Source organism: Gossypium arboreum, chromosome 8, assembly GCF_025698485.1.
Source record: "Gossypium arboreum isolate Shixiya-1 chromosome 8, ASM2569848v2, whole genome shotgun sequence".
Classification (NCBI taxonomy): Eukaryota; Viridiplantae; Streptophyta; class Magnoliopsida; order Malvales; family Malvaceae; genus Gossypium; species Gossypium arboreum.
The window spans coordinates 136,770,595-136,794,655 of record NC_069077.1 but is presented as its reverse complement, the minus strand read 5'-3'; the positions used below and the strand labels follow the sequence as shown (position 1 = coordinate 136,794,655).

Here is a 24,061-nt window from a genome sequence, read left to right as displayed (position 1 = left end):
AATCACCTTTTTAGAAACTGTTTGTATTTCTCTGAATGAATATGTGTAAGTATATTTTCTATTCTGTCAAAATCCGCCGCCTTTTACATCGTATTACATCTATTTATACTGCTTTACAAATAAATCTAAAAAAGTAAACCCCGATTCTGATTCTTGCTTCTTTCCTTTTCTTGCAGGCAATCGAGCAAGGGAATCTCTGGCCTCTGATTAGTGCACCGATCACAGATCCTAGAATCACGGCGCTGATGGGGCTACTGGAATGGCATGCGTCGAAGGGTTTCCAGAACTTCGTTGCGGTGCTGAGGAGAAGAAGAGCTAGGGTTTCTAACCCTATCTGAAAGTCATTTGGGCCCCTACTATTTGGGCCTTCGGGTTTATTAGTATTAGGTGGGTTTGTTTGGGTCTGGTTTAAGTTGGGCTGGTCTAGTTTAAGTCTGGTTTGTTTGGGCGCTTTTTAGGCTTCTTTGGGTTGTAACCGGTCTGCTTGGGTATAACGGGTCTGAGGTATTTAGGCCTGTGTTTGGGCTCTTGTAAACTGGACTTTATATGGACTGTTAAATAAACAATCCTTTATTTACTTATTTATTTCATTTGGTTTTAAGGCCCAGTTAAATTTGGGCTATTACAGTTACTAAGTCGGCTGTAAGTCGTTTCTTGAAGAAAGAGATTATTTGTCAGTATGAGATGCCTGAAAGGATCATATTAGACAATGCACTGAACTTGAACAATAAAACGATATCAGAAATTTGCAGTCAGTTCAGGATTAAGCATCATAACTCTTCGCCGTATCGCCCAAAGATGAATGGGTCAGTGGAAGCTGCTAACAAAAACATCAAGAAGATAGTGGAGAAAATGACTGAAACCTACAGAGACTGGCATGAGAAGTTACCATTTGCACTCTTAGCTTACAGAACGTCTGTCAGAACCTCTACCGGGGCAACTCCTTTCTCATTGGTTTATGGGATGGAAGCAGTGTTACCCATTGAAATGGAAATACCGTCTCTTCGAATTTTGTCAGAGATAAAGTTGAATGAAGCTGAATGGATACAATCGCGATATGATCAGTTGAACTTGATTGAGGAAAAGAGGCTAAAGGCTATTCGTCATGGTCAGATGTATCAGAAACGAATGATGCGAGCTTACGACAAGAAAGTGCGACCAAGAGAATTCCACGAGGGGTATCTTGTACTGAAAAGGATCCTCCTTATTCAGAAGGACTTTAGAAGAAAATGGATGCCAAATTGGGAAGGGCCGTATGTCGTGAAGAAGGCCTTCTCTGGGGGTGCATTGATCTTAACGGAAATGGATAGGAAGAGTTTTCCCAATCCAGTGAATTCAGACTCAGTCAAAAAGTACTTTGTCTAAAGGAGAGAAGAATTCAGGGTGAAAACCCGCAAAGGGCGCCTTGAGTTTTCGAAAAAAAATGAAGAGGCCAAGGTGAAAACCCGTAAAGGGCGCCTTGTGACCAAAGGGGTTTTGAGTTGAAAACCCGAAAGGGCAGCTCAAATTTTGAAGAGCACACGATACTCTTGCTATATCTAATTCAACAAAGAGTGAAGCGCGTTGCATATCGGGGCATCAACAAAGTACTTTGGATCTTTTAAACACATGTTGAATTCAAGAAAGTCTTCATGGAGCTAGCATATAAACGCTCAAGCGGCGATATCTAGGGCATCTAACTTTTGTCATGTTTGCTATCTTTAGATTCTTTTTCTTCTCAAAGATAGGCTTTCAGATTAATTTCCTTTGAATTTTTGACAAATTTATTCAAATCTAATTATTCTCAAGATTAAATTCATCTTCCATTATTCTTAAAGTATGTTGCATTAAAATAATGATAGATGAACTAAATAATTTTCACAAATGAAGTTTTACTCATTACTCTGGAAATTTCTAGATAATAAAAGAAACTAAAACAGAACAATTGTTCGAAGAATTCACGTAAGTGAGGTTTGAAAGAACTCGAGAAAATTCTTTCTTCAGTCCAAAATGATGATTGGGCAAATCAAAAGACTCGATCCTAAGAAAGGATCATCTTACAGACATTTTTGGTGGGTCATAGCATTTGAAGAATGGTACAAACCCATAGGCTGAGTAGGAATGATACTTCGAGAGAAATAAGGATAAACTTCGACGAAAGAATGAGTGGTGACGTCTAGAATAGGGGTCATATTCATAAACATTTTGCATTATAACAGGTTTAATTAGGAGCATTTGACTCACTTCGATCATAGCATCCTAATCATTAGGCATGAACTCATACACATTATACAAGTTATATCCTTCAAGGGACAATGAAGATTGATGCTCCTTAACCCCCTAAGCAGTAGGGTAACAGGCTAAAGCATAGCAGATTTGACCTGTAGGTGTTTACGCTGAAGCGGATCCAAGATGATTTAACATCCCTGTATTGTCAGAGAACAAATCGAAGAAACAGATTTGGCATCTCTATATTCGATGGAGAGAAGATCGAAGACATAGCAGATCTAACCTTCGGATGTTTTCACATCGAAGTAGATCCAAGATGATTTGACATCCTTGCGTTGACAAGGAGCAGATCGAAGACATAGCAGATTTGGCTTTCACGTGTTTACGCTAAAGCAGATCTAAGATGATTTAACATCTCTGTATTTTCAGAGAACAAATCAAAGAAACAGATTTGGCTTCTCCATATTCGACAGAGAGCAGATCGAAGACATAGCAGATCTAACCTTCGGTTGTCTTCACATCGAAGTAGATCCAAGATGATTTGGCATCCTTGCGTTGACAAGGAGCAGATCGAAGACATAACAGATTTGGCTTTCACATGTTTACGCTGAAGCAGATCTAAGATGATTTGGCATCTCTGTACTGTCAGAGAACAAATCGAAGAAACAGATTTGGCATCTCCATATTCGACGGAGAGCAGATCGAAGACATAGCAGATCTGACCTTCATTGAAGCAGATTCAAGATGACTTGGCATATCTATATTAGACGGGGAGCAGATCGAAGACACAGCAGATCTGACCTTCATTGAAGCAGATCCAAGATGATTTGGCATCTCTGTATTAAACGTATTAGACGGGGAGCAGATCGAAGACACAGCAGATCTGACCTTCATTGAAGCAGATCCAAGATGATTTGGCATCTCTGTATTAGACGGGGAGCAGATCAAAGACATAACAGATTAGACCTTCATTGAAGCAGATCCAAGATGATTTGGCATCTCTCAGATTAGACGGGAGCGGATCGACCTTCATGTGTTTACATCGAAGCAGATCCAAGATGATGATTGGCATCTCTCAGATTAGACGGGAGTAGATTGAAGAAGTAGATTTGGCGTCTCTGTATTAGACGGGGAGCAGATCAAAGATAACAGATTTGGCGTCTCTGTATTAGACGGGGAGCAGATCAAAGATAGCAGATATCGCCTTCTTGAGTTGCAGTGAAGCAGATTGAAGCCGTCAAGAGGCCATTTAAAGAAGATCAAGGATCAAGAACTCAAGACTCGGTGAGCCCGGGCAAAATTGGTTCTTTTATACTCTTTGCTCTATTCCTGTTACACAACAATGAGCAAAGAGGGGCAGCTGTAGACACTCAATTTTTCTCGGGCCCAGAAATCAGTCCAAAAACAAAAATAATAAACCCAAAAAAAAACGAAGTCCAAGTTCAATTCAGAATTACAAATATAATTTGGCCCGACTGGAATGGCCTATTACTTAAAAAGATTTAAAGTCCATTTACAAGCTTGACTCATATGGAAATATAATCTTCAATGATATGCAATCTTAGATATGATATGCAATCTTAGATATGATTGCAATCTTAGATATGATATGCAATCTTAGAAGATATGATTTTGTAATCTTAGAGATTTAATTTGTAGATATTTTTTAATCATAACCGTTGATGTAATTGATCTGTACCGTTGGATTTGAGGAGGTTCAACTATAAATAGAGGCCTCTCCCTTCATTGTAAACACACTGGAGTTTTGGGAAACAATAAAAATTTTTGAGAGCTATCACTCAAATTTCTCTCCCTCTTATGTTCTTATTTTCTACGGTTTGTTCTTATTTTATTTTTTGTTCATCTTCGTTTTTCAACCCTTTTTATTTTGATTTAATCCATGTTTCCTGATTTTTAATATATTTTTAATTTTTAATAATTTTAGTATCATATCAAACTCTTTCATTTTTTAATAATTTTTTAGTATTACTCTTAGTAAATTATTTTTAAATTTTACTCAAATCATTATTTTAAAAATTATATTTCATTTAATTGTCATATTTTATCCAAAAATTTTTCTAAAATGAGGCAATGTTTTTCATATTTAGGAATTCGGGAAATAGTGCCCTAACATACTGGGTTGCGATTTCCCGTTTGTCTAAATGCCTAAAGTATCCTTCTAAATAGATTTTGTAAATCACGAGATGATTTTAGTTACGAGAGTTTAAGAATATCGTGTCCTATCATGCTGGATGTGATGTTTGTATTCTTTCGGAGCTAAGGAATCTCGATTTTTTTCAACTTAAATAATTCCGGTTTTAAAAAAAGGGATCCTATTTTTAAATTCTTTCAAATTTTTGACATTAAGACAGAAAACTATTCAACTTGGTACCAATTTTGAGCGTTGCGAGGGTGCTAATCCTTCCTCGTACGTAACCGACTCCCGAACCTATTTTCTTAATTTTCGTAGACTAAAACGTTTTATAAGGTAATCCAATCACACCTAAAAAGGTTGGTGGCGACTCCCATTTTCGTTTTTCAAAAGTCGATCCCCATTTTTCAAACATCCCTTTAAAAAATGGTTTCGACAACGGTCAACTCAGTTAGGGATCAGCCATGTTGGCCACATTATACCAAGAGTTGTGTTGGACGACAAAACTGGATAAGATGTTAACCAATGGTCGTATGCTCCTACTGTAGTCATGGGAATAGTGGCGACTACCATTTTTATGTCTCCAAGTCGAAACTCCTTATACATTCTCATTGGTGATAAGATAAAAATTCATTTAATAATAATATAATTATCATAATAAATGTTGTTTATTTTTTATATGTTTGAATTAACATATTGTTTGAGTAGATGGAACTTTGGGTTGAGTTATGTGGGACTACCTGAGTAGCTTGTGTAACACCCCTAACTCACATCCGTTATCGAAGCAGGGTTACAGAATGTTACCGGAGTTTACAAAATAATTACACATAATTCCACTATTTACTTATGTTCATATCAAAGCTGTCTACTCGAGTCATAGTCACTAAATTATTTATATCTTGCGCTACAAAATTTTAAATTAAGATTCGTTTAATGTTCTTCAAACTAGACACAAATATCTTTCTATCATAAAATTTTCAGAATTTATGGTTCGGCCAATTAGTACAGTAAAATCTTTAAATTTATCCTTGTTTTGCTATTTGACAGCTTCGACCTTTCTTTACTAAAAACTAATTATCTCTTAGTACGAAATTTGGATGATGCTTCTGTTTGTTTTTCTTGAAAATATACTCATTAAGAATTTAAACATATAAATTTAAACCTCCAAGTATTATTATACAACTTTTAATGATTTTCCAAATTCAAAATAAGGGAACCCGAAATCATTCTAACCTTGTCTTACAAAAATTCAAATATCTCATAAAATAAAATTCTTTTGCTTACATCGTTTCTTCTATGTAAAACTAGGCTCAATAGGATATAATTAATATTTTATTCAACCTCTAATTCTATTTCTGCAATTTTTGGTGAAATTTCAAATTTAGACTGTCGAAACCATTTTTTTTAAAAATAGGGTCGACTTTTATTTTGAAAATGAAAATCGAAAATGGGAGTCACCACCAATCCTTTTTTGTTTAGGTGTGATCGGATCACCTCATAATTTGATTATTTTAATAAAATGTTTTGTTTTACTAAAACAGCAATTTTGGTTTACGAAATTCGAGAAAACGGGTTCGGGAGTCGGTTACGTACGAGGAAGGATTAGCACCCTCGTAACGCCCAAAATTGGTACCTAATTGATTAATTAATGTATTAACGTCGGAAGTTAAAAACCTAAAAAGAATTAAAAATACGATCTTCTCTTTTTTACTGTTGATTTTTACTAAGAATTTGCTTGAGTAAATCGAAACAGATGCTAAAGACCTTCTTGTCTCAAAGTAATAAAATGTCACATCCAGTATGTTAGGACACGACATTCTAAACCCTTGAGAATATGCTTGTCTTTTGTTTTTCAAAACTCATGCATTTTATTTTTAAAAGGATATTCGGTCATTTGGGTCAAACGAGAAAAATTGAAGCCCAATATGTTAGGGCACGATCTCTCAAATTTCTAAACACGGAATATTGTCTTACTTTGAAATTTTATCCTTTTAAATAATTATCAAACGTAAGTTTAAAACGACATGGGCTTATTTGAAATATAATACAAAGAAAACCGATTATATTTAAGCATAGTGCATGGGGTAATAATAATGCAATAATATAAAACAATTATACGAGTCGAGTATATATGATAAATAAATGAACGTCATGATAATACTAATATACTATAATAGTCATAGTAATATTAACAAACAAATTACAACAAGAATAAAACATATAAACATGAATAAGCAAAGATGAAATAAATAAATAATAGTGACGACAATAATAACAAAATAATAAATAAATATGAATATAAATATAAGGAAAGAGTTTATAAAATATTTGAAGTAAAGAACCAAATTAAAATATAAATAAAATTTAAGGCACAATTTGTAATAAAGCCATATAAATAGATAATAATAATAATAATAATAATAATAATAATAATAATAATAATAATAATAATAATAATAATAATAGTAATAGGACCAATATATGTACAAAAAATCTAATTTTAAAGGTATAAAAGAGGGTAATAAACAAATAGATGAATAGATAATAATAAAATAATAATAGATAATAAAATACCAATAATAATGAAGGCATAAATAAAATGAATAACTAGTAAAAGAAAAAATAAAAATGAAAGAATAATAAAGGAATACAAGAACAAAAATAAATAAATGAATGAATGAATAATGTATAAATAGAAAAGTAAATTAATAAACAAATGAATAAAATAAAAGAATAATAAATAACTAAACAAGTAAATAAATATAAATGGATAAATGAATGAATTAAAATAAAAAAAGGGCTTAATTGTAACTTAAATGAAATTAAAGTGATAACTCGAAGAAGATAAATAATAAATGGGCCCAAATGTAACGCGCGAAAACACACGAGGACTGATTAAGAAATTAGCCCAATTTTCTGGACACGCGTGCGAGCTAGGGACTAGATTGAAACGCGCCAAAAGATAGGTGGCCAAATCTATAAAGATTAAAAGAGAAGATTTTGGGCCCTATTGTAAATCAATTGAAAAGCGAAAGGACTGAATGGGTAAATAACCCATTCGTCCAAGAATATGCGGATCCTATTAACAGGGCAGGTCGAATTTCGGGTCAAGACCAAAACGACGTCGTTTTGGCGCTGAAGGCAATGGACCAAAACGGCATCGTTTCTGACCCTTATAAAAGTCTATTTTTTTTAAAACAATTCATTCTGCACTTTTCTTTTCTTTTTCTTTTTTTTTTTAAAAAAGAAAACTCTCTCATTCCCTCTTTTCCCTCTGAAGGCTCCAGCCATTGCTCCGGCGCCGGACCACCGTGGCTGCCACTAGTCACCGGCGACGGCGCTGCCGTCCACGGTGGTCGAAAAAAATAAAAAAAAAGTCCTTTTTTTCACTCTTCGAGTCTCTGAGCCCCTCGAAGCATCGTTTTTCATCGAAAATGACAAACCTCTATCGACTACGGCGGCAGAATATGAAAGGTCAGATGATTTCCCTTTCTTTTCGTATTTTTTTCTCTTTAAAAAACCAGTAAAAATAAAAACAAAACGAAAAGGAACACCTTTTGTTTTTGATTTCTTTGTGTTTTGAATCTCTTTTTTTTTTGTATTCAAAAATCTCCCCCCTTTTACATTCATTCGGTGATGGCTTTTATAACCAAACAAATACATTATTTTTATTGTTACTGTTTTGCTTCTCTACTTTCTTCTTGTTTGTTACTTTCTTTGCCATGTTTGCAGGTTGGGGCAGAGGTCAACGAAGGAAACCTTTCTATTTCGGTGCAAGGAAGCAGTCCTCGGGCGGAGGGTACGCTGAAGGAGGCACGTGGAGTGCGGGGCAACCGAGGCTACGGCACTGGGGTTGGATGGAAACCCTAGGGTTTCTGAAAAGTTGTTTAAGTTACGGGCTAGGGTTTGGGTTAATTTTTTGGGCCACTGGGCTTTCAATTTGTTTTTTGGGTTGTAATTTTAATTGGTTTTGGGCTTGTAATTTTAAACTAGACAGTTTAATTTTAGTTTGGTTTTTTGTTTTTTTTTGTTTTTGTCTAATCTGGGCTTGTTGGGCCCGAGAAAATTTGGCCTCCATGGACTATTGCTGCTGTCCAAAATTGTTTTAGTGAAAAATATTGATAACTAAGTTTATAACACATTCACTTCCTTTTAATTAACCCTATATATGCCATATAAACCTTAAAATGCACAATAGAATTTACCGAAGTAATCTAGATAGTGTGCCCTGATGTGTTGATCCAATCCACGGATTTCATGTCAATCTACAAAGAACATTCAACACACAGGAGTAAGCTTATCTAAGCTTAGTAAGTTCATAGGTTGTAAAGATAAACCTTACCAAACATTCTACAGTAATTCATAAACCACATAATTTACCATCATTTCCTGCCAATCACAATCACAGTCAATACACATCACATGATTGAGCTCCATATTAACAACTATTCAATTTCTATCACTTTAGTTAACATGTCACTTACCATTTTTCGTCAAATTAGATAACGTCTTACGGATTTGAGTATGTCGTTTTCTTGATGCCACACTTCACTTTAGTTTTGCACACACTTTGCCATGGCCTTGCCATGTCTTGCACACTTGTCACTTTGCCATAGCTTAGCTAAGGTCTTACACTTATACACATATAACTGTCATGGTTTAACCATGGACTTACATTTACTTTTACAATGTCATAACTCAGTATGGTCTTTTCACTGTAAAGCCATACCTACATTCCACATTTTTCAATGGACCAACCATGGACTTATCCGTCAATTCATTACTTGTCACTGAACGTACGTATTCAATCCTGCGTATCCCTTGATTTGAACTTTCAATTCGATTTTTACATTATTTCAATTTCATAATTCAATAGCAAAAATAAAAATTAAGAATATTGTATCATCCCTAAATTAACAATTGAATATAAAAATCCAACCATATGAATTTACCTGGGCCAATCAATAGAATTTGTAAAAATTCAGGGACTAATCGGTAATTTTCACTTTTTCGCATTTATCTTCGGATTCTCAATCTATAATATAATTTTTTTCATTCATTAGCATTAATTTATATTCTAATTCACTTCACACTTCACACCCTTCAATTTTCAAAATTACATATTTACCCCAAATTTTATAATTTTTATAATTTAGTCCCTATTTAATTAACCCATCAATTGAGCTAATTTTTCTCAATTAACACTTTATTTATTTAATTTAGGCTATTTTACAGCCTTTGACGTTCATAATTTCAACACGTACCCTAATTCTTCACTTTTCACAATTAGGTCTTAAAATCAATTTCTATCAAAATTACTTAATAAAATCATCATATAATGAAATGAAAGCTTCAATTACAAAATAATTCATCATAAAATTCCAGCACTTAACCATGATGACTTTCAATTTCACCCATAAAATCAAAAACTAATGAATTCAATAAGTGGACCTAATTGTAAAAGTCTTAAAAACACAAAAATTACAAGAAAAGGGCAAGAAATAAACTCACATGTATCAAAATTATGAAAAAATAGGTTGGAGAAGCTCTTCTATGGCATTTTTCGCTGTCAATTTTGAAGAATTGTCTAGATTTCTCTTTTAATTGATATTTTATTTGTTTAATTTGGCAAAATTTACAATTTTGTCCTAATTTTAGATTTTTTTCTTGCTTATGCCGCCTCGTCCATTCCCTTTAGGCTAATTTTCCTTTTAAGTCCTCCCTCATTTAACACTTGAGCTATTTAATCATTGTAGCAAGTTTTGCACCTTTTTTTTTTATTTAGTCCTTTTTAATTAATTAACTATCCAAACATTAAAAATTTCTAACGAAACTTTAATACTAACTCAATGACACTCCATAAATATTTATAAAAATATTTACGACTCATTTTATAAAATCGAGGTCTCGATATCTCATTTTTGAAACTATTTAACCTAATAATTCTGTTAAAACACAAAATTCACTAATTCAAGAATATTTCTAAAATCATACTTTAACTCATAAATTATAATTAATAAAATTTTGAAATTCACTTGTCGGATTTAGTGATCTCGAATCACTATTTCTGACACCACTGAAAATTGGGCTGTTACAGCTTGAAGATATTTGGTTGTTGTTAGATAAACGCTCGAAAGTCGAAGTTAGTTATTGAATTTTTCAAACATATAATAATTACGTAATGATTTGAAATATAATATTTTTACATAACAAAATTTATAATTGTACACTACAGTTTAAATAAATGTCATATGTTGATCTGGCAATCGTAAAATGTATATCACCTGAAAATTTAGCCAATCAAAGAATGTGGGATGCGAATGTGTCATTGGTAGTTTACGCAATGATGGAGATGCAAAAATCTAATCAAGTGATGCCACAGTTTGGGTGGAGGCAAAATAATCTGTTGCCATTGCAAGACATTGAAGCACTGCACAAGCTTGATTTGCAGGGGGAAACCGACGAAAATTGACAAGAATTCCAAAATGAATATATCGACATTTGGGATATACCTATGTGTGAACCTTTTTTCGCACAGAAAATAATGGCATCTGCGAAGTGCATGCCATGGTTTAAACACCACAGGAAGTCATATCTACTATCGGTAGAGGCGAGGAGTAGGCAAGTTTGTCCAAAGAGGCTATGACAATCGACTCGAAATTCTAAGTCTGAACCACATGGCACGACGGGTTTGTCATCGGCTCCAACCCAACAAGTGGAAACGATCTCTACATCACATCCTGATTGGTTCCCTCCATATTTTCTTCTTCCTTTCACTAACCTCATGTATTTTACACAAGCACCATACTATGCACCATTGTAGAACCCTGCATCTATACCTCCTCCAGGTGTGTTTTTCGTGGCACGTTCGTCCCCAACATATTTCGCCCTGATGATAACATTGATGCCGACATATTCGCCAACAACAACAATTTTAGGATATTATTCGCAATCAGTTTATGCGACACTGCACACTTATTCGTCGATAGTGTCACAAACACCCCCGTGTCATTGTTTTACCAAGGTTTGAGTCTAGCGCTGCAATAAAAACTTTTTAAAATTTTTCAATATAACTATAATAATATTTATTTATTTTATTTTATTTTCGAGGCACTTGGGCTTGAGTATGGTGCTACAATTTTTTTTAATTTTATGAGATAATTATAATAATTACTATTTATTTTATTTTCGGGTACTTAGGCTTAAGTTTGTTGTTGCAATAATTTTTTTTAATTTTCCGGGTAATTATAATAATCATTATTTGTTTCATCTCATTTTGTTAGGCACTTGGACTTGAGTCTAGAGCAATAATATTTTTTAAAAAAAATTATAGGATGAATATAAAATTATTATTTATTTTATTTCATTTTCAAGGCACTTGGGCTTGTGTTGGTGCTGAATAATTTTTTTTAATTTTTCAGGATATATAATAATCACAATTTATTTCATTTCATTTTTTTATCAGGGCTTGAGTCTGGTACTGCATTTTTTTTAAATTTTTCGAGATAATTACAATAATCACTATTTATTTCATTTCATTTTTGAGGGATTTCGGTTTGAGCCTGGCTGCTACAATAATTCTTTTAATTTTCTAATATAAATATAATAATCACTATTTATTTTATTTTATTTTTGAGGTATTTGGGCTTGAGTCTGGTGTTGCAGTTTTTTTTAGTTTTACGAGAAAATTATAATAATCACTAATTATTTTATTTCATTTTCGAGGAACTTGAGCTTGAGTATGGTACTGTAATATTTAGTTTTTTTAATTTTTTTGAGATGGTTATAATAATAACTATTTATTTCATTTCGTTTTCTGGGCACTTGAACTTGAGTATGATGCTGTAAATTTTTTTTTTTGGAATAATAATAATACATTATTTATTTCATTTCATTTTATTTTTGGGAAATTTGGGCTCGAATTTGGGGCTGCAATAAATATTTTTTTAATTTTTTGGGATAATTATAATAATCACTTTTTATTTCATTTCATTTTTAGGGCACTTCGACTTGAGTCTGATACTGCAATAATTTATTTTCAATCAAGAAAATTATAATAATAACTATTTATTTCATTTCATTTTTAGGGACTGGGGTTTGAGTATGGTGCTGTGAAAAGTTTATTTGTTTAGGATAATTATAATAATAACTATTTATTTTGTTTCATTTCATTTTCAATGAATTTGGGCTTCAACACGGTACTGCAATAAAATTTTAAAATTTTCTAGATAATTATAATAATAACTATTTATTTTATTTCATTTTCAAGACACTTGGGTTGGAGTATGGTGTTGTAATTTTTTTATTTTGAAGATAAATATAATAATCACTATTTATTTCATTTTATTTTGGGAATTTAGGCTTGAGTCTGTGACTGCAATAAATATTTTTAATTTTCAGATATAATTATAATAATTAGCTTCTTTTTTTAATTTCACTTTCGATGCATTTGGGTTTGAGTCTAGTTTTGTTTTTCTTTTCCAAGAAAATTATAAAAATCATTATTTATTTCTCTTCATGTTTAGGACCCTTGGACTTGAGTCTTATGCTGCAACAATTTTTTTTTGGGGATAATTATAATAATCACTATTTATTTCATTTCATTTGCGAGGCACTTGGACTTGGTCAATTGCTGCAATATATTTATTAAAATTTCTGAAATAATTATAATAATTACTATTTATTTCATTTCATTTTCAAGGCATTTGGGCTTAAGTCTAGTGCTATAGTGCTATAGTAATATTCTTTTTTGTTTTGCAAGTCCACCTCTTCTTAGGCTATACAGCTTTGGCCATCTCGGCCTGCCCTGATTCTCTTCAAACTATATTAATAGTCACCCAATTATAGTTTTTTTTTTTTTTTTTGGTTACCCAATTATTAGTAAATTTTTTTGTGGTCACTCATCTATCTTGGTTTTTTAGGTGTTTTCATTTTTTATGGTAGCTCATTGGTGACTAAAAAGACAAAATTGAATATTTGGATGACATTTTTGTAACTTTTTATAGTTAGGAAACCAAAAAAGAAATTTACTAGTAATTGAATGACCAATTTGTGAATTTTTATAATTTGATTACCAAAAAATAAAAAATCATAATTGGATGACATCTACATTAGTTTACTTAATTTTCTATAATATATGAAGTATTCTATATCATACGCATTTCATATTAGACCCAAAACTGAAATCCAAGTAACAATTTTATCAGGCCCAATAAAAGGCCTATAAGTAGTAGTTATAGGCCCAATAGCTCCTAATTAATTTCTTCCTTACTTTTTCCATTTCTTTTTGTCGTTAAACGAATGGAAGTAGAATTCAAATTACGACTTTGAAGAAATTAGAATAACCGGGCGAAACAAAACAATTTCTTCAAAACGTTTTCTCTTTCCAGAAAATTCACGCCAAAAAAGGAATATACATGTATTCTCTCTCTCTCTCTCTCGCTCTCTCTCTCTCTCTCGATTGATTTTATAATAACCGATTTGAAATTTTGAGGCTTAATCTGCTGTTTTCTCGAGAAAATTCTCTTTATTCTTTCAGCAGGGGTGAAAAGTTGAAGTCAGAAATTATCTTTTCTGTTTTGTTGCTTTCCGTAAGCTTTCATATATTCTCAGATCTTAGGATGTTTCAACTTTAGCTTTGTTTCTAAATGCTATGAACTTTATTTATGTTGTTCCAAATCTTCCGAATAAAGCAATAAATTTAGTTATGAATTGTTTACATACATTTTTTAAACTTTGAAATTTCATCATATATGTACTGTTCCATAGTTGGTAATGACTTTATTGACTTAGGATTTGATACTGACGTCTTTTTACTTGAAAATAATAATTATTCAGGATTTTATTGTTGGAACTGAAGATTTGAGTTGATGGCGAGGATCAAACCACAAGCTTTGCTACAACAAAGCAAAAAGAAGAAAGGGCCAGCTCGAATCAGTGTTATAACAATTATACTCTATAGTTTGATTGTTGTTGTGACTGTGTTTTTTCTCTATGCTACGTACAGACATTGGTCTCAAAGGTGAGTTGCAATTTTTGTATTGGCTATAATTGGAAATAATAAGAATGGGATTTGGTGCTGCAATGTTTGTAAACTATATTATTTTCTCGAAAATAATGTTGATTTATTTGTTGTACTGCATGAACTGCTAATTCCAGAGAAGGAAATCTAGGAATGGAACTGCTTGTGGAGAATAAATTAGGGTTAATGTTTCTTATTTGATGGAATTTGACCCAGTTTTCTTGTCTTTAGGTCAAGAACTCAAATTGAGTACAGGCAATCAGTTTTTAAGGTACACTCTTCATAGAAATTTGTTTATTTATTCTATAATGGGTTTCTTGATAGTCTTTGCCCAATATCTATATATCATCCTTTTAGGACATTTCAAGGCTACTTTTTGCCGTTATTGTTTGCATATGTATCCATAGTTTACATGCTTTACACTACGAGGAAGTTCTCCTTTTGTCTTTATTGTTTATTCGGATATTCTATATTGACTGTGGCTGCCTGTGACTGGTAGGGTGACACCGACAACTCTTTCGTGGATTCGAAGAAATCTGATCTCCCTGGATATGCTGTAGGTTTCCTTACTTGGCAAGCTCTCTTTGATTAGTGCTTTATGCCCAAGTGAATAATGTCTACTCTTTGTTCTACTTGCCTGGAATGTGCTGTGCTTAGTTTCAGGAAACGATGTTGTAAAATGGAACATGAATGATTGACTTATAGTTTGATTTTCTTTTCCGGTGCAAATAACTTGCAGATACTTGCTTCTCTGAGTACATGAATTTATTAAAAAGACATTAAGAAACAATTTCTATTTTTATGCTATTACTTGTAATTGCAGCATCTATTAAGAAAACATAAATCTATAATATGTCTCTTAGGAGAAAAAGAACTCTTTCTTGTTTAGACCTTCCTTAGAGAATCAATTTTATCTTATAATCTTAACAGGTTGGCTGGGATGTTCACTGACTAGTTGATCTTGGTTTTAGGCTTGTACATTTGAATCCTATTTGAGTTTTATCCACTGACTTGACTCTTTTTCCCCCCTTCTATGACTAGATTTTAGATACTGCAAAAGGCTCTATAACTGTGGAGCTCTTCAAGGACAATTTTCCTGAGGTTGTTGATCAATTCCTTGATTTATGGTAAGTGTAATGATGGATTTTCTTTATGTAGAACTATCATAAAATTCAACAAGGTAAATATTTGATCGGAAATAAGGATATAGATAGAGCTGATTAGATCCTGCTTGTGGAAGAGTCAAGAATACATTGATTCATTTTCTGTATATCACATTCCCCTTTATTCAGAATTACCTTCTGCTTTCTGCCATACATATCGAGGAAGCATGAAAAATTTATCAATATCATGTTAACTAGTAGCCACCATGCTGAACGTTTGGTTTAAGCTGCAAATCCATTTTAAGGAATTAATGTAGGAGTCTCCATCTAGTTCATGTTCTGTTCTAACTCAAGTTTAGCCTTTCATTTATTGTTTTATCTGGCATCTTTGGGCATAGAACGGTTTGACCATTTGTTTGTACTTTCAAGTTGGCGTGGGTGATAGATGTGCAAAATGCATGGTTTGTTGATTCGAATAATTGTATAATCAAGCATCCAACTACCTCTAGGAAGTGCTGGATTTTCGTTCTTTTCTTTTTATTTTTAAATGCACATCTTCCCTTCCTCTAGCTGAACATGGTGTGCATCTGAATGTTGTTAACCTGTGTAAAGGAACAAAATGTGCATTCAAAAGTCATCCTCACTATCATGAATCGATTTATCTGCAGTCACAAAGGGCACTTCAATGGAATGCTTTTTCGCCATGTTATAAAGCACTATGTTATTCAAGCTGGGGATAGTGACAAGCTAGAAGCAGCCGAGGACTGGACTTTGAAAGGAAAGCATTACAGCCAACTTGATACCAGGTTAGTACATTGGTGATTAAACTAATTTTGCCCCATTACTTTACCATCCTGTCAAAGGGCAGGCAATGCATGCTTTTTAATAATGTTGTGATGTTCTTCCAGTTTGAAGCATGAAGCATTCATGCTTGGAACTTCTAAGAAGAAGCGTGATAATGGAGCATTTGAGCTTTTCATCACAACTGCACCAATCCCAGATCTAAATGAGAAGCTTATTGTGTTTGGGAAGGTCGTTAAGGGAGAGGATATTGTTCAGGTAGCAAACAAACTTCAATTTCTTTCCTTTCTTCTTCTTTGGTTACTAATTACATGTTTCATACTATCTCTCTTTCATGTGTGTCATGTACCTAAGAAGTTGCACTTAGATTATATCTTTTGTGTTTTGCAATTTTTTTTGCTCAGGAAATCGAAGAAGTGGATACAGATGAGCATTATAGGCCTAAATCTTCAATAGCGATCCGCAGTGTGACTCTGAAACAAAGCGTCTAAAATCAAACACAAGCAAAGAAGTTTTTCACCACTGTCATTCCAAACATAGTTTCAGCGCCATCAGTAAAAATGGGTCAGAAGAAATATAGTGCATTCCTTCTTGTACTTTATACCTTATTGTGGCTGGCATTACTCAAGGTCCATTGGCCAGGCTTCTTGGAAATTTGTCTGGTTACACTTTTGGTTTTCCTTTTTCTGCTATCATACTATATTGTTTTCATTTCTTCTCTTGGAATTTGTTTGTAAGTCTGTTTTAATATGCTAATGGACATTGTATTTGTAATCTAGTATAATCAGCTGGATAAGAGGCAATTTACAAGTCCAGTTTCTGGTCGCCATCAGTGTTCCTTTTTCTTGCCTCGTGTTTAGGACCCTGTGTCATGATGCTCATTTTGGTAGATCAATTTTTTGGTCAGATCTTATAATTATCCCAAATTAGCAGCCAATGATAGGCGTCAGAATCAACACAATGGTTGTTCTACAGAATCTTGCAATACTCAGCGAGTACCAATGCCCAGCCGTAGTTTCAGGATTTATCTCTGCTTCCATATGCTTCAATAGCAAGTCAATACAATGTTTCTTTACTAAGGGAACCATAAAACTCTCCTGAGCCCTTAGTAATGAAGACAAGTTCAGGTACCTCAATCGTGTGCCCCCTGATGGTTGGATTATAAAATTGAGGAAATTCAAAGGAATAAGAAGGATGAAATGTCCAAAGGCGTAAATCATGTACAACACCTTGATTCAGATTTCCCTACTTCAATATCATTCTGCTTTCCAACAATCAAACGCCATACAAACACTGTGCACTAGGCAACGCACTGTATGCACCAGGAGTACAGGTAAAGAAAGAAAGAAAGAAAAAAGAACAACAATCATAACTGGTATTTATAACCAAACAATTTATTATAAACTAATTAATTTGTAGTCATCCTTAAAGAAATAGCATCTAAACCTAAATTTAAAGTTCAAATCTCAATAACTACAAATCCTTTTAACTTATTATAGATTATGACATTTCTTAGTAAAGAAAACCTTAAAACTGTCTACAATTCCCATAATTGCTTATGGGATACTATCTGTACCGATATCAGTTCTACCATGTTTATGATTGAAGATAAATGAAACTTTCGAAGTTAGACACAAGTATGCTCAAAATTTTAAGACTTTTCATATACAGTTATAATCATATCTCCATACTCATGTTTGAATATGCAGTAAACATGAATGTCCGACACAGATACTTTAAGAAAATGAAGAGTCAAGGTAGCATAGATTTCAATTGATCAAGCATATGTGAGATCCATCAATCACAATTCTTTCTTCTTTTACCTTTTCCTCTTATGATGATCACATTGCTGTTTGCTTTATTCATGATAGTCATGGAATGGCTATGCAATTTAGTGTCATTGAAAGACCTATTCTTCCGAAAGATTACACTGCAATTACTTGAAATTGTTATCAACTCTATCTACTAACTAAAGATACTCCTTAAACAAGAACAGATGGAGAAGGAAAGTTAGAGAAATATAAATATGAAGAAAATCAAATTCTAGAACCAAAATATAAAATACAGACAGGACCTATAACTGAATAAAAAGCAGAAAGAGGACTTACTAAGCATGATAATGATACAGATAAGGTTAATTCAATATTTGAACAGACAAATTTCCCATTTATGTAAACAGCATCATCGATCAATGTGTGGAAACTAACGGTCCCACCCAGAGGGCCTTCGCCTTTCTCTTGGTCTATCTCTAGAACTGTCAAAAAAGAGCCAAGTATGAGTGTAATCAGCATAGAAGTTTTCTTGAAAAAAAACAAGAAAAGTATTGCAGAATGCCATCATGAAATTTCAGTTGAAGAAAGAGAGGTTAAAAGAAACCTCTCGGAGCTCCTCTGGGTAGTGTTTTGTCCAGTATTTTGTGAAGTGTTCAATCCTGATGTAGGAGCAGTGCTGAATGAAGTGGCCATTTGAGACCTATTTATATCTCCACCGATGGTACCGCCAGATACAAATCCAGATAAAGTTGGTCTCCTGATACTTGAACTGTTATTGAAGCCTTGACTTGGAGAGTTTGATGAAGCAGCAACAAAGTTACTCTTCATTTGTGCCATCATGCCAGTTTTGAGAGAATTTACGGCAGCATTTCGACTTTGAACAGCCTGAGATGAAGCATTACAGGATTCTGGATTATATCCAATACCCAGACCAAAATCAACTCCACGCACACCTCGACCACTCCCACCGCCGCCCCTTCCTCTGCCTTTCTTCCCACCTGCATGTTATAGCACACATCACTTCAGAGTTCAATGCACTTGCATTTTTGTTCTTCACAAAAATACAAATGATCATATACATAAAGAAATGGTGATCAACATTTCTTCAGCTGCCTTGCATTTTTGTTCTTCACAAAAGATAAAACAATTGCATGCGTAATAACTACGATGGCATGTCAAAGAGAACCCACCTCCTTTTCTTGCATTACGCTTGGACCTAAATCTCCCATCCTGTTAATAGACAAGGCAAGTATCGGGAAAAATTATCATACACATACATCAAATCCGAAATCTACAGATATCAAGACTGAAGAACTAGGTAACTTTATAGGATAGTGCCACCAGTCATAGCATTGTTTCAGGAAACTGGAAAGCAATACAGAAGACTGCCAAAGTCGAAGCGAAAAAAAGGATGTTATCCATCATTTTCTAAGAACTTCAGTGAATGCCATTGACTACAAAATAAATATTAGTTGAAGTAACTGAGTTACCTTCATAGCAAGATCCATCAGTTCCATGGAAACATTCTGCCCAGCAGCAATTAAACTATTTACCAATTCACCAGCAAACCGAGCCTCCTTTTGCGTTATCAGTGTATAAGCAATGCCATCTTTGTCACCAGCACGACCTGTTCTACCAATACGGTGCACATGCATGTCCATGTCCTTTGCAATATCATAGTTCACAACTGACTTAATTGACTTGATGTCAAGACCACGAGCAGCCACATCAGTTGCAATGAGAACATGGTAGATGCCAGATTTAAACTTTTGTAGAATTTCCATTCGAGAAGCCTGATCTTTGTCACCATGAAGGGCAGCAACCTTAAAACCCTTACTAGAGAGCTGAGACTCAATCTCATCAACAGTAGCTTTCTTGGAAGCAAACACCAAAACATCACCCTCATCAATCATTCCAGGTAGCTTCTCGAGAAGCCAGGGTAACTTCTCAGAGTCAGAAGGAATTACATGAACATGCTGAGTAATATCCTCGTTAGCTGTTCCCACCTCTCCAACTGTGACTCTGATTGGGTCACTGAGAACTTCCCTTGCTAACTTTTCAACTTTGCGGGGCATTGTTGCTGAAAATAGTAATGTCTGACGGTCAGGTCTTATTTGGCCAACAATGGACCTTATTTGAGGCTCAAACCCAAGGTCAAACATTCGATCAGCCTCATCAAGTACCAAATAAGTTGCTCTCGTCATTGTCAGCGCCTTCATTTTTAGCATGTCTATCAATCGACCAGGTGTAGCAACGACTATCTCACATCCTGCCTTAAGTTCCTTGAATTGATCAAGTTTGGACATTCCACCATACACAGCAGAGGCACGTATCCCATAGGCTTTTGCAAATTTCTTTGCTTCCAAGAAGATTTGGTGTGCTAGTTCTCGGGTAGGTGCACATATCACTCCAATTGGACCTTCCTCCTTCTGAAGTTCAGGCTGATCCATAATGTGGACAATCATAGGAAGCACAAAAGAAGCAGTTTTACCAGAACCAGTTTTTGCTATACCAATAACATCCCTCCCAGAGAGGACAATTGGTAAGGCTTGGCACTGAATAGTTGTTGGCTTTTCATACCCTTGTTTCACAATAGCACGCATTAACTCGGGTGCAAAACCACAGTCTTCAAATGTCTTAACAGGTCTTGGGACATCAAAACCAGAAACACGAATAGCCAAACTCTTTCTGTATTCAGAAACTTCCTGCTCACTCATTCCTAGAAAAGAGATTTTTTTGAAGAAAAAAGAGTTTAGACTTAGAGCAAGCTTAATGAAGAATATCCTTATATTATGAAAAAAGTGCCACATTATAAATTTATAAGCAACAATGACTAACAGAGTCATGAAGTATATGATTTTCAATAAAATGCCAATAATCTCCTAGGATCCGTGTCTAACGTAAAAGAAATACTATAAATCACTTATGCCTCTAAGTTCTAAATCATATTTAGATTTCACACTCTATTCTAACTTTATAAACTTGCTAGTATCCTTTAGAAGATAATCAAGTAATTAAGCTGCATTCAGATAAGTATAAAAGGTTGCATACATCGCAATTAACCAAGCCATAGTCAAACTGCAAGTAATTGTAATTATCCGACTAATATCATTCATAACCGAATAATACCATCCAATATATATGGTTTGTTTTTTCTTCTAGTTCTGAAGATCTAAAACTCATAATTATCAGATAACTTGCGATATCAGTTACCTGAAATTGGGGCTTTCTCCTCATAAAAATCTTTATTAAACGGTTCATACTCAATGGAACTGTGATCAAGGGCTGGAACCGGCTCGATCTTCTTCTTGTCGACTACCACGGGATTATCATCAGAATCATACTCCAACAAACCCGCATCTACAGCCTTGGCAGCGGCATAAACCTCCTCATCCGAATCATACCCAGCACGCAAAGCATCCGCCGCTAATGTCAGCCCAACATCCTTCTTCGACCTCAAAAAACTCTCCACTGGATCATCCTCATCTTCATCGTCTCTATACCTCTCAGCCTTCTCCTTGGGCTCCGGAGTCGGCTTCGCTTTCAAATCCTCCTCAATACCTTGCATGAAGGCGTCGAGAGGGTCGATTTCGTCATCTTCCCCTCCGTTGCCATTGCTGGTGGGGTCACTGGTGTCGGCGTCGTTGGAGGTATCGTTGTTATCGGCATAATCGATGTCGTCAAGGTCGTTATCTTCGTAGTTGTCGTGGGAATGACGAGAGGAAGGAGGGACGTAAAGGCGTTGAGGAGCTTGGGATCGCTCGAAGTTGTAGGTTGATTGACGGTTTATCCCAAACCCTTCGAATCCGAATTTGCGTTTCGACATGTCTGATCCTTCTTTCTCTTACCAAAACCCAAATTTCATAGGGGTTTTGCGAATTTTCTTTTCCTAATTTAGAAATCAAAACAATAAACACTGCTACTTTAAATTTGTAATATTAAGCTTATGTTTGGATTGGAGTAGGAGAGGGGAAGGGAAAGCAAAGCAAGGAAAGCTATTTTAGGGCAAATTTCACGCAAGGTCACTTAAATTATTAGTAAATTTACATTTTAGTCAACTCAACTTCAAAAGGTTACAAAATGGTTACTATACTATTCTAACACTTCCTGTAGCAATCAAAAGCTCTCATTCTCATTCTCTTCTATTGTTCAATTTTTTTTTATGAAACTACTTTGAATATCACAGATTTATGTACCAAAATCTAAACAACTTTCTTCCTTGATCTTTGACACTGACCATCAAATCGAATTGGATCTAAGATATATTTTTCTACTCGTTCATGGGTACTGATCCACCTTACTGATCATTAAACCGTCGATTGAAGCTTCCTAGTCAAACTTAAATAATAATAAATGAAAAAAACTCAATAGCCTAATGACTTAAATAAAATCTTTCAAATAGTTCAATGACCATTTTATAACTTTTAAAAGTTGAGTAACCTAAATATAAATTTACTAATAGTTTATGAATTTAAGTGTAGTTTATCCTTTTATTTATTTAGATATATTTCTCTTATCTAAGCTAAACGAGGAAATTGGGTTTATATAATATATATCTCAAAGTATGGTCGAGTTTATATAATATATATCTCAAAGTATGGTCCATGTCCATTTTATGGTATATGAAGATTAATCTTTTTAGGATCGATGTCTTCCTCTCTTAACAATATCATAACACTTTGTTTAAAATTGAATATAGTAAAGCAACAAAATTATCATTTCTAAAATTTGTTCAAAATTACGTAATAATTGAAAATTGAGTGTTTGAAACATGGTTTTAAATAAAGTTTAAGGATTTTTGGTGTAAATTATCCTTTTTTATTTGGATAGACTTTTAGTCCAGGTAAGGAAAATTGTAGGAAATTACTCCCCTACTTGAAAACTTATATATATATATATATAGATATATATATATATTTTCTATTTACATTACTTCAATTTGGGCGAAAAGCCAACGAAAAAAAAACCAAAACAAAACTTTAGGATATAAAGGTTTTTTTTTCTTTTTGTCTTTTCTTTCTATTATAAATAGTTGTAATTGTAAATTTTCATTATAATTAATGCTTTCCTTTCTTTTCTTTTTGAGTTATTCAAACAAAAATGATAAGTTATTCCATTTTCCTTTCCTTAATTAATTTTAGGGTAAATTATACTGGTAGTCATCTAATTATTGGTAAATTATTTTTTGGTCATCCAACTATGAAAATTTGCAAAACAATCACTTAATTATTAGACCTTTTTTCTCTTTTGGCCACTAGTGGTTAAATTCCTAACAAAAATATAACTTGGCAACTTTTAAAATTGGCATAATAGAAACTTAAACCCTCAATATTTATACATTGTGTCAATTTAGTCTTTATTCTAACAAAATTAACCCTCAACATTTACACATTGTATAATTTGATCTCTTTATATATATATATATATATATATATATATATATATATATAGTTTTATTTTTATTTGTAACATTGAGAGTTAGTTTTATTTGTATAAAAGAATGGGAAAAGATAAAGATTATTGTCCCACCCAAAAATGTTCAAGGTTGAGGTGCCTCGACAATTGTAGGTATTAAATTAGAAAACTATTTGTTTAAGCAGGTTCTAGTGTAAATTAATAAATCTGATAGACTCTTGGCAAATAGTTAGATTTCAATTGATTGTTTCGTTACATTTGAACCGAGTTTTCTTTTAGTTGGAAACATTATAATTAAGGGTATTAATAATACTAGCCGACTTTGGATTAAGGGAAACAGTAGTGGAAAAATTATATATAGGAGGATTATCTCATTCCCATATTCATTTTTCTTTCTTTCTTTCATCTTCTTCTCTGGTTTGTTCTGTAAGAGAGAAAAGTTAAGAAGTAATCTGCATCGAGGGCGAAAATAAAGTATCAACTTAAGTATTGAGAGTTTAGTAAATTGTTAGCTAATAAGGAGTAGACTCAGGTGATAAAGAAAAACTAAGCAGGTGTAACTGGTATCAGCTTTCAAGTATTTTGCTAG

General features: G+C 33.6%; 2 protein-coding genes across 3 annotated transcripts; one reads left to right on the top strand and one right to left on the bottom strand.

Moving 5' to 3' along the window:
* The first annotated feature begins 13,629 nt into the window (after positions 1-13,629).
* Positions 13,630-17,069, top strand: LOC108469719 (peptidyl-prolyl cis-trans isomerase CYP21-4-like). 2 transcript variants are annotated; one of them, XM_017770723.2, is made up of 8 exons: positions 13,630-13,778; positions 14,198-14,381; positions 14,613-14,652; positions 14,881-14,937; positions 15,423-15,508; positions 16,153-16,290; positions 16,393-16,543; positions 16,690-17,069. In XM_017770723.2, the coding sequence occupies exons 2-8, from the start codon at positions 14,230-14,232 to the stop codon at positions 16,774-16,776; spliced, it is 711 nt and encodes a 236-aa protein (XP_017626212.1). In that variant the 5' UTR covers positions 13,630-13,778; positions 14,198-14,229; the 3' UTR covers positions 16,777-17,069. The 2 variants fall into 2 exon arrangements, with proteins under 2 accessions (XP_017626212.1, XP_017626211.1); XM_017770722.2 differs by having other exon boundaries at positions 13,635-13,950.
* A 1,128-nt stretch (positions 17,070-18,197) lies between these two features.
* On the bottom strand, positions 18,198-22,075 carry LOC108469718 (DEAD-box ATP-dependent RNA helicase 24-like). The gene is made up of 5 exons (XM_017770721.2): positions 21,271-22,075; positions 19,548-20,776; positions 19,248-19,287; positions 18,662-19,055; positions 18,198-18,539 (listed from the first exon to the last, which is right to left on the bottom strand). Exons 1-5 carry the CDS (start codon positions 21,881-21,883, stop codon positions 18,488-18,490), a joined length of 2,328 nt encoding a protein of 775 aa, XP_017626210.1. The 5' UTR covers positions 21,884-22,075; the 3' UTR covers positions 18,198-18,487.
* Positions 22,076-24,061: the final 1,986 nt, after the last annotated feature.

Excerpts from the sequence above, each read along its gene's own strand:
- LOC108469719 (XM_017770723.2), top strand. The coding sequence starts at position 14,230 with ATGGCGAGGATCAAACCACAAGCTTTGCTACAACAAAGCAAAAAGAAG. Across the intron at positions 14,382-14,612 it reads TACAGACATTGGTCTCAAAG|GTCAAGAACTCAAATTGAGT; the intron begins GTGAGTTGCAAT and ends TCTTGTCTTTAG. Across the intron at positions 16,291-16,392 it reads TACAGCCAACTTGATACCAG|TTTGAAGCATGAAGCATTCA; the intron begins GTTAGTACATTG and ends ATGTTCTTCCAG.
- LOC108469718 (XM_017770721.2), bottom strand. The coding sequence starts at position 21,883 with ATGTCGAAACGCAAATTCGGATTCGAAGGGTTTGGGATAAACCGTCAA. Across the intron at positions 20,777-21,270 it reads GGAGAAAGCCCCAATTTCAG|GAATGAGTGAGCAGGAAGTT; the intron begins GTAACTGATATC and ends TCTCTTTTCTAG. Across the intron at positions 19,288-19,547 it reads TGATGGATCTTGCTATGAAG|GATGGGAGATTTAGGTCCAA; the intron begins GTAACTCAGTTA and ends GTCTATTAACAG.